The following is an 11,287-nucleotide window of genomic DNA, read 5'->3' as shown; positions in this document are numbered from 1 at the left end:
TCATAGATTTTTGAGCCTATTAATTACACGCAGACAGACAGTTACATGAATATGCTGATCTATTAAACTAAAGCCCAATTATTATAATTTCTCTGTGAAATTACTCTCGGTATGCACTCGCCATTCCCGCGCGAAGATATGCACTCTTCCCCCTGTGTGTGAATGCGCTGTTTGCGTAGCCGTGCCCGTGTCCCTCTGTGTGAATGCGCTGTTTGCGTAGCCGTGCCCGTGTCCCTCTGTGTGAATGCGCTGTTTGCGTAGCCGTGCCCGTGTCCCTCTGTGTGAATGCGCTGTTTGCGTAGCCGTGCCCGTTTCCCTCTGTGTGAATGCGCTGTTTGCGTAGCCGTGCCCGTGTCCCTCTGTGTGAATGCGCTGTTTGCGTAGCCGTGCCCGTGTCCCTCTGTGTGAATGCACTGTTTGCGTAGCCGTGCCCGTGTCCCTCTGTGTGAATGCGCTGTTTGCGTAGCCGTGCCCCTCTGTGTGAATGCGCTGTTTGCGTAGCCGTGCCCGTGTCCCTCTGTGTGAATGCGCTGTTTGCGTAGCCGTGCCCGTGTCCCTCTGTGTGAGTGCGCTGTTTGCGTAGCTGTGCCGTGTACGCGCTTCGGTCACTGCAGTTCCGTGCTGGCGCAGCGCGTCCTTCCGCCAGTGCTCGTCCTCGGCCTCGCACACAACAACAAAGTATTAAATTCTGCACTGGCGCTGGTGACATTTAACACACACTCTCACAGTGGATCAAAACAGCACAATAAAGGTAAGAAACGGATTTTGGCTGCAGATTGAAGCAGCTGCTGGAATATTGCGTAATGTTTTTGCGCGGGATGGCGGCGCGCGCCCGCGGGAGTGTTCATCATGTTCCGCGCAGCTCGCGCCACTGAATCCGCCCTCAGCGCGCCCGGTTACCGAACACATTCCGCTGCTCTCGGTGCTCTCCGTTCCTCGGGGCTCGTTTAGAGGAGAAATCGTCGTGTTGCTTGATTAAATGTCGATTAAAGGCACCGGAGATGATGTGTGTGCTAATGCTAAAATTAGCTTCAACAGAACCAAACTGGAGCAGAAATTACAAAATAACCGATTAAATGTAATTATATGGACCAAACAGGATATTTAAAGAGTAAAGCAACAATTTAACGTGCTAAAACACACCTCGCCGGTTTAGAAGAGTGTAAATGAAGTTATTTTGTCGTTTGTGGCCCGTATCGAAACATCACGTGTCCTTTAAAGTGTTAATAATCTTCATTAAACCACATTAAACAGTGTTTTCTTAGAGTTTTCTATCTTTCTATTTATTTTTTGTATCATGTATTTACATTATTTCATCAGGCATTCATTGATCTTTATGAATCAATTTGCTTTTACTCCACACAATTATTATATTAATAAAACTGTCAAATGTTGGTAAACAAACACTTCTAAATGTTCTACAAAATCAAATGCTTTTGCATACTTGCCCACACTATTTAAAAAGAAGATCTGACATGGTGATGCCATGCGTTATTATGCTACGGTATTATTATTATTATTATTTAAAGTGTCTTGGGGCATTATGTAAGTGCATAATGAGATATATATATATATATATATATATATATATATATATATATATATATATATATATAAAGATGAATAAATTCCCAAAATGAATTGATATATTCACAAAAGCCCACTCATGGAATGCTATGCATACATTATTTTACTCAGTATTTACTCAGACACTTGTAAACTGAACACGTGAAGTCCAAACGTCTGTAGGGTAGTTATTGGCCCATGCAAATAATATCAAAACTGTCATTAATCAGTCTATATATTACAACTGTACGATTCTGAGAAAAATAATAATTGGCGATTATTCCAGTTGATACCGTAATTTCGATTAATAGGATTTACGTCCAAGCCGTATTGTTTATGTAGGCTACACCATCCGATACATTGGTAAATCAAGACATGCCTAAATGGTCAACTTCACAGTGTTCCTTTTAGGAGCATGTAAAACAAAACTGTTTAAATTATGAATAAATTACACAGAAATGGGTGATTAGTTCCAATGTTCAATCATTGCACAACATCACATTGTAAATAGTCAGTTCTGACTAGAGGTCGACCGATAGTGGATTTTACAGATACCGATAAATAAGTTGGGCAGTACCTGCCGATAACCGATTAATCAACCGATAGTTTTTAAAATTGATACTGAACGAAAAAATAACACTCAAAGTAAAATAGTGCTGAACTTTATTACAAAAATAAACAGTACTGACTGAACCATGAAAATGTATTGTACTTTTTAAATGAAATAAATATGTAAATAGCAGGGCTCAACGCTAAGGATTTTTTCTACTGGCCCGGTCAAAATTGAATCACATTTATAATTTGCAAGATATGATTTATGCCATATGTAATCCCCACTTTACAGATATCAATTCATAAATACATCACATTAACCTCAGCCGTCCTGCCATTTACACATGAGTTAAGTGAAGAGTTCTGTTGTGCAGATGATGTGTTTTCGGTCACACGTTTAGTCATGTGTAGTGTATTCACACACAGGATCAAAGATTTAATCACTGAGTTAAAGATGTGATTATTGTCTGAATGTAATAAACATATGAATCCCTGAGAACAGACTTGCTACTAAATCGGTTGTGACGTGTAATATACATTAGGGAGATATTAGGCCTAATCTGTGAATTAATAATGTGTATATAACACTGATGCACAAATACAAAAATACCTGCACAGTCCAGAAATGAGAAATATAACTGGTGATTCATGAGGATGATATGAATATTCATCTTCACCCTGCAGCTGAACAGCTCTGATAATAATAGCCTAATAGTCATAGTGATCTTACTTCTTTTCATATCAAACGCTATTATCATGTCCAATTAATGATTACATTTTGAAACAAACCTAATTAAATCTATACTTACATTTTGGATATTGAGCAGCTCGTGATTTCCAGACACGTGTATAACTGTGTTTATTACGTCTCATTCGGCGCTTCATCTCTAAAGGAGGATTAATGAGAGAAAATGTGTTTGTTTTTTTACAGTGGGAATAAAACTAGCGCTCTGTCTCTTTACGAGAGCACATGCGTGTTAAACAGTCTACACTGCACGGAGAGATGATGATGATGATGATGATGATGAGACATATGCACAGAGAGACATGGATTTTCAGTCCTATAGAAAGAAACTGTTGATTTCTTGTGTTCCTGTGTGTGGATTACTGCTTTTCACCAACATGTAAAAACGAGATGTGGGGATTTCACGCACTGTGAACACGGAATGTGCGGGGATACTTAAACTGTTGCACAAGACTTTAAATCCCGCTACGAAATTCATTAAGTGAGTTTTTTTCTTCTATTTTCTACACATTGGTAATAGCTGCTGCTAAGACACTTATAAAAGAGCGAGGACAGTGCTCGGAGAGTGCACTCGGTGTCTGCGCACGACATCCAGTATATTATGCGCTCACGCATCTTTGCGAGATAAATATACTCGCGCTCGCTCCTCGGTTAGAAGACTTCGCTCGCTCTGTGTAATTGTTGTGCTCTCTCACTTGTTGTTTTCTTGCACTAATGTTATAAATGCAGCACTGGCCCGATCGGGCAAGTGACAGTTCTAGCAACTGGACCGAATCTCTCTCACACTGGCCCCGGGTCATCGGGCAGTCCTTATTGTCGAGCCCTGAATAGTAATATATATGAACTAATATTCGAATTTTAAAGTCAGATGATTTTTAAATTGACGTTGTTTCCGTAGTCCACAAGAGGGTGCAATAAATACATAAACATTTCAGCACCGTTATATTATTGCAAAGAACATTCCTATCCTGGCTGTTAAAAAAAGAGCATTTCATTTTCAACTAATGTGCATAAAATAAATAAATAAAAAGTTTTAGTCGGTCCATATTCTCAAATGTTAAGTCAAAAGTAAAATGAGGGGGGAAACGCTGAAATAGACAGTTCACATGGTGTTACACTTGCACTGATTCCTAATACTCCAGACTCAAGCTTCATAATAACAGTGAAATAGCACATTGTGTTTTATTCAGTACAGTTGTATGTAGAGTAGCAATATTCACAGATAGCAGAGGTATTCGGCTGAACTCAGTGGTGAAGCGGCTCAGACTATGAGCACAGGTCAGGGGCTGTTCAATCAGACGAAACACAACAGACTGGAACTGAATGCGAGAATCTCGAGACACACATTTCCAAGTTGAACCTCTTTCCTGACAAAGCATTTAAACAACTCATAATCTGAGAAATGCTTATAAGAGCGCAAGACACAACGGCCAAAGACCTCCACCAGCTGTAAGGGGCTGTTCACACTGAACACTTTTGCAACCGTACATTTGTTTTTCTATGTAAACACGCTAGACGATCGTCTTTGTTTCTCTTTGTTTTTGTTTATTCAGCGTCTCGTGTAGGAGCGCTGTTTATTAGATGATGTGTCTAATTAAAAAGAGCTTTCTGTTCAACTGTATTTGTTGCACTGTGTCTCGCCTTTATTAGCGCAAGAACGTGATCGATCTGAAGTCATCGTATTACAGTGAGGATGAGAAAATTGAATTGAAATCAGATGCGTTTCTGATTTATTTATATGTATCTCTCGGCTGCATGAAGATATTAATTTGCTTTCTCACGTCACTAGCTTTAAATATGCAACTTAGCTGGCTAACGAATGCGTAAACGTGACCAGCTGGATATAAACTAATGCAAATAGATGGGAACAATCGTGACATTTAAACATTTGGGTAGGACTTGCGTGTATTTTTGTCACATTGTTCTAACCGCTTGAGGTTAGCTTTAATGTTAGTGTCCTCTCAGCCTTGTCAGCAAACATACTGCTGTTCTCTATTAATGCAGCATCTAGTCAACAAATTAATTACTTTATAATGATATGACAACATGTACTGTAGTGTCTGTATACATACCTTTTCATTGATGTTTTAAGTCCGCATCTGAAGTGTTCTGCTCCATGCAGAGTGTAGTCTCACATGTCAAAACAAACACCACAAGGTATCAGAGATCGCTCTCATACTATATAACAGCACCGGACACAACAGGAAAAAACTATCGGTGTGGATTTTTGCCGATAACCAATAGTTCAGTAATCTGTTATTGGTGCCGATTAATCTGCAAAACCGATATATCGGTCGACCTCTAATTCTGACGCAATGGTAGTAGACTGTAATTGACACTTCACGATTAGTAAATTGTGGTGAACTGATTATTTTTCTATTAATTGTGCAGTTCTACTATATATGAAAATGGTAATAATTCAGTACTATGTTATTACCATTTAATTCTTACACTGTACCATGTTACTGCCGTATTGCTAATTAAACACCAGTTTATGTAGTAATGTATAAAGGTCAAACCAACAGTGGATTTTACATATACCGATAACTAAAGTGGCTGGTTAGGCCGATAATCATTATTTTTTAAAATCGATTTATAGAATGTAAAAAAAAAATCTTAGTCTTTTCATACTACGATGGGCACAAACAGAGGCAACAAAATGTAAAAAATGAACAAAATTCCAGCATGCTCTTGCTTCAATTTAGAACACTTGTTGATTTATCTAATCAAATTATCAAAATATGCATTAAAGTGAGGATAAAAATATGGATGAATATTAACAATGACGAAAGATTTAGATCCCCAGTCGGTGTCAGATATTGTTTTTATTTCACTTCTAGAGGCTGCTGTTACAGGCTACTGTAGGAATATATATATATATATATATACAGTTGTGCTCAAAAGTTTGCATACCCTGGCAGAAATTGTGAAATTTTGGCATTGATTTAGAAAATATGACTGATCATGAAAGGAAAATGTCTTTTATTTAAGGATAGTGATCATATGAAGCCATTTATTATCACATAGTTGTTTGGCTCCTTTTTAAATCATAATGATAACAGAAATCACCCAAATAGCCCCTGATCAAAAGTTTACATACCCTTGAATGTTTGGCCTTGTTACAGACACACAAGGTGACACACACAGGTTTAAATGACATTAAAGGTTAATTTCCCACACCTGTGGCTTTTTAAATTGCAATTAGAGTCTGTGTATAAATAGTCAATGAGTTTGTTAGCTCTCACGTGGATGCACTGAGCAGGCTAGATACTGAGCCATGGGGAGCAGAAAAGAACTGTCAAAAGACCTGCGTAACAAGGTAATGAAACTTTATAAAGATGGAAAAGGATATAAAAAGATATCCAAAGCCTTGAAAATGCCAGTCAGTACTGTTCAATCACTTATTAAGAAGTGGAAAATTCGGGGATCTCTTGATACCAAGCCAAGGTCAGGTAGACCAAGAAAGATTTCAGCCACAACTGCCAGAAGAATTGTTCAGGATACAAAGAAAAACCCACAGGTAACCTCAGGAGAAATACAGGCTGCTCTGGAAAAAGACGGTGTGGTTGTTTCAAGGAGCACAATATGACGATACTTGAACAAAAATGAGCTGCATGGTCGAGTTGCCAGAAAGAAGCCTTTACTGCACCAATGCCACAAAAAAGCCCGGTTACAATATGCCCGACAACACCTTGACACGCCTCACAGCTTCTGACACACTGTAATTTGGAGTGACGAGACCAAAATAGAGTTTGTTTGGAGAGGGGTCAACAAGGCCTATAGTGAAAAGAATACCATCCCCACTGTGAAGCATGGTGGCGGCTCACTGATGTTTTGGGGGGTGTGTGAGCTCTAAAGGCACGGGGAATCTTGTGAAAATTGATGGCAAGATGAATGCAGCATGTTATCAGAAAATACTGGCAGACAATTTGCATTCTTCTGCACGAAAGCTGCGCATGGGACACTCTTGGACTTTCCAGCATGACAATGACCCTAAGCACAAGGCCAAGTTGACCCTCCAGTGGTTACAGCAGAAAAAGGTGAAGGTTCTGGAGTGGCCATCACAGTCTCCTGACCTTAATATCATCGAGCCACTCTGGGGAGATCTCAAACGTGAGGTTCATGCAAGACGACCAAAGACTTTGCATGACCTGGAGGCATTTTGTCAAGACGAATGGGCAGCTATACCACCTGCAAGAATTTGGGGCCTCATAGACAACTATTACAAAAGACTGCACACTGTCATTGATGCTAAAGGGGGCAATACACAGTATTAAGAACTAAGGGTATGCAGACTTTTGAACAGGGGTCATTTCATTTTGTTCTTTGTTACCATGTTTTGTTTTATGATTGTGCCATTCTGTTATAACCTACAGTTGAATATGAATTAGAGCCCGACTGATATGGGATTTTTGAGACCGATACCCATTTTAGAGGGGGGAAATTCACCGATTACCGATATGGTGGCCGATATAGTTAATTTTTGAGCTGGAATGAAAACAGACCTTTTCTATGTGGATTGTTCACCGATTTTGCACTGATATGACAATGCAAAGGTACTCAGAAGGCTGCTTTCTTAAACAAATATTTTTATCAAGAACAATTGACATTATTATTATACAGTGTCAACAAATTCTAGAAATGAACCCTGAGAAAATAAAGAATAAATAAAAATACAATAAATAGCTTAATAAATATCAGTACTGTTAGTATAAGTCAATTGCTGACCATTTAAATAAAGAATAAATACAAATAAAATAAATAGCTTAATTAACATCAGTACTGTATGTTTAGTATAAGTTCATTGCTGACCATTTAAATAAAGAATAAAAATACAATTAATCAAATCAAATCACTTTATTGTGTTAATAGCTAAATAAACATCAGGGGCCGGTTGCACCAGCTATACGTAAGTTTCAACTTAGCCTAGTTGTAAATGGGCACCAAGTCAAAATTTACGCTCTACTAAATATTTGAGCGTTGCACCATTAAACTTAGGTAGAACGTAACCCTACGTATAAACTAATATTTACAGAAGCCTCCGACCAGGAGTAACTGATGGAATAAAAAAGCAGACTCATGTAATGACATGAATGAGCTCATGTTTTGGTTGACAGGCATCAGTCCTTTCGACATATATGATGATGTTGGCATTTACACTAATTTATATTTACGAGAGAGAGAAAATAAACGTACTTTTAAGCGGCTCTTCAGCATGAAACCAATCTAACGGTGCCGTTTTTATGGTGTGTCGCCCGGTGTCAAGTTTCAACACATTCAAAATATATATATAGGTAAAAGATGGACTTTATTTCCATTCCAGCATTGCATCTCACCAACTAGGCAACAGCGAAGCGTGAAATCAACACTCACCACACACAATCCACCACCACACCGTTGTCTGCTGAGCTGCAAAAAGATTCACTGATGTTTACCTTTCAATCTGCACATTACTGACTGCACTGACAAACTATAGCTGACTAACAGCAAACAGACATGATTGACATGGTTGTCAGGGACAGGGTTAACGTTATATTAGTTATATAAAATGATGGGGTAATTTTTTATTAACTTTCCAGTATGTATTTCACAAACTAGTTAGCAATTTAACGGGAAGAGACCGCTCAAATCCACACCGTTGAACTCCGCCCTGTCTATAAACAGTGGAGTCGGGGCGCACTGCTGGACAAACTGCGCTATGACACCAATTCTAAAGTATTGTTTTCTGCATTATATGTTCTGAAAAAAAGTTTTCATATCGGTAAAATATATGCTGATAACGATATATCGGTGAAAGGCTAATATCAGCCGACCGATATATCGGTCGGGCACTAATATGTATCCCATAAGAAATAAAAGAAATGTGTTTTGCCTGCTCACTCATGTTTTCTTTCAAAATGGTACATATATTACCAATTCTCCAAGGGTATGCAAACTTTTGTGCACAACTGTATATATCAGCAACTAAGATTTTTTGACTTTTGCTGATAACTGATAGTTCTAAAAAGAAACTATCGGCACTGATTAATCGGTAACACCGATATATCGGTCTACCTCTAGTAATGTATTAATCTATTAGAATAACATTTCAGATTAATTCATTCTCATACTTTCTCTTGTTCCCTCCAGTATGTCAGAAACTGTGAAGTATGTGGACGATGAGCACAAAACCATCTTTCTGAAGCTACTGAACGAGCAGAGATTGGAGGGTGATCACTGCGACATCGCGGTCGTCGTTGAGGACGTGAAATTCAGGGCGCATCGCTGTGTGTTAGCGGCATGCAGCAACTACTTCAAAAAGCTTTTCAAGAAACATGAGGTGGATAGCTCCTCCGTCATAGAGATTGACTTCATCCGCTCAGACATCTTTGAAGAAGTGCTCAATTACATGTACACCGCCAAGATTTCTGTGAAGAAGAAAGATGTGAATCTAATGATGTCTTCAGGACAGATACTAGGAATCCGGTTTCTGGATAAGCTCTGCTCTCAGAAGCGAGACATGTCCACCGATGAGAAAAATGACCCCAGGAACGCCAGCAAGTTTCCGTACGACATGGTTAAAATGGGTCTTCCAATGGAAGATCCTCCATTAACTCAAGACAACGACGTTCAGGTGCTCGGGGACCAAGATGATGCTCCTTCTGATGATATTGTGGAGGAAGCTCAAAGCAATCACGACCTGGACAAATCACCCAACAACGCCCTGAGAGTGCAGGAGGCCATCCTGAAAGAGTTAGCACAAGAAGAGGTACATAAGGTGAGCTGCTACGACCAGGAGGTGGAAGCCATGGACACGGAACCCAAAGAACTGGCGGCTCACTCGCAGACGCTGTCATTCGCAGACAGCATGGGTGACGTGAAGGACGAACAGCCCCCCGGATGGACGACGGCCACCGGCGACATGAAGTTTGAGTATCTACTCTATGGGCACAGAGATCAGCTTGCCTGCCAGGTGTGCGGCAAGACGTTCGTCGACGAAAACCGCCTGAGGAAACACGAGAAACTGCACTCGGCCGACCGACCGTTCGTTTGCGAGATATGCACCAAAGCATTCACCACGCAGGCCCATTTGAAGGAACACCTGAAAATTCACACGGGCTTCAAGCCCTATAGCTGCGACTCCTGCGGGAAGTCGTTCATCCGCGCTCCCGACCTGAAGAAACACGAGCGAGTGCACAGCAACGAGCGGCCGTTCAGCTGTCAGATGTGCGAAAAGGCCTTCAAGCACAAGTCGCACCTGAAGGATCACGAGCGACGCCACAGAGGAGAGAAGCCGTTTGTGTGCGGCTCATGTACGAAGGCCTTCGCCAAAGCGTCCGACCTGAAGAGACACGAGAACAACATGCACAGTGAACGCAAACAGTTGACGTCGAGCGGCCTGCAGAGCGAAACCGAACAGCTCCAGGCCGCAGCCATGGCCGCCGAGGCCGAGCAACAGCTGGAGTCTATAGCGTGCTCCTAACACGCTCAACGGTCCCTTCATAGACCTTTCATTTGGCTAAAATGGTGTAGTCTTATCATTTTGGTGGGCCTCATTGGAGTCGTTTTTCTGAACTTTTTGAACCGCAGGTCTTGATAGTGATTTTAATTTTAGACAATTTGATTTACACTGATTCATTTTTTGCTTTCTTTTATATGTAAATGGTGCATTTTTCTCCAATTGAACATTTCATACCAAGTGAATTTGAGTATTTGTGACAGCCAGATGGACGATGAAACACAAACATGTTGCAGTTGGACAGTGCCGGTTTCATGAAATAAACTGGACACGTGGGAGATTTGTAATTCTGACAAAAGAACATATTTGAATGAACAAGCCTTTGGTCAATCATTCCATCAGTTTCTTGCTAAAGGGTGGGAAAAATGTACACATTGAGATATTTTTGCTGTAATAAATGACTGGTGAATCATTGAAATGTTTGTAGTGTGTTCTGGTTACTGTTCATGAACATGTGTATCTTTTTTTTCACAAAGAACTCCTCATAAAGTACCATAGACACTGAAGGTGCTGTAAGCGATTTTTTTTTCATGGAAAGGTATGCAAAAAAATGTTCCTACTCCCTGAGAGGTATTAATGAAATAAGTGTCATGAGATATCTCACCAGTCTCTGTGAGAGCTCTAGACTCTGTAAACAGCAAACAAAAATGTGTCCGTGGACAATGACGCTTTCGACCTGTCAATAATTTTGCGCGTTCTCATAGTATTTTAGTTGCAGCGAATTATTGAGGCTTAATGCCATTTTTATGCCATGTTGTTCATAACAGTTGTCAGCCGAGGGCGCTGTTTTGCTACTGTTGTTTTTGACAACAGTTTCTGCACGATGTCGGTCTCAATAAAGCTCATTTGGTAACTTTGGAGGGCGGGGTTTTGGAAAGAGGGGCGTGGCTAATTAGACAGCTCAGTCTCGTGGAAGTAGAACGGCT

The 11,287-nt window shown here is 40.2% G+C and overlaps 1 protein-coding gene across 2 annotated transcripts; it reads left to right on the top strand.

Annotated features, from left to right (window-relative positions):
* The first annotated feature begins 591 nt into the window (after positions 1-591).
* LOC127431922 (zinc finger and BTB domain-containing protein 14-like) lies at positions 592-10,867 on the top strand. Of its 2 annotated transcripts, XM_051682583.1 has the most exons (3): positions 595-751; positions 3,050-3,344; positions 8,993-10,867. In XM_051682583.1, the coding sequence occupies exon 3, from the start codon at positions 8,994-8,996 to the stop codon at positions 10,323-10,325; it is 1,332 nt and encodes a 443-aa protein (XP_051538543.1). In that variant the 5' UTR covers positions 595-751; positions 3,050-3,344; position 8,993; the 3' UTR covers positions 10,326-10,867. The 2 variants fall into 2 exon arrangements, with proteins under 2 accessions (XP_051538542.1, XP_051538543.1); XM_051682582.1 differs by lacking the exon at positions 3,050-3,344 and having other exon boundaries at positions 592-751.
* The last annotated feature ends 420 nt before the right edge of the window (positions 10,868-11,287 follow it).

Source organism: Myxocyprinus asiaticus, chromosome 41 (genome assembly GCF_019703515.2).
Source record: "Myxocyprinus asiaticus isolate MX2 ecotype Aquarium Trade chromosome 41, UBuf_Myxa_2, whole genome shotgun sequence".
NCBI lineage: Eukaryota > Metazoa > Chordata > Actinopteri > Cypriniformes > Catostomidae > Myxocyprinus > Myxocyprinus asiaticus.
Note: the sequence above shows the minus strand (reverse complement) of the source record. Positions and strands in the feature narration are given on the sequence as shown.

What these genes read in the sequence shown, in the direction of transcription:
- LOC127431922 (XM_051682582.1), top strand. Translation starts at nt 8,994, where the DNA reads ATGTCAGAAACTGTGAAGTATGTGGACGATGAGCACAAAACCATCTTT.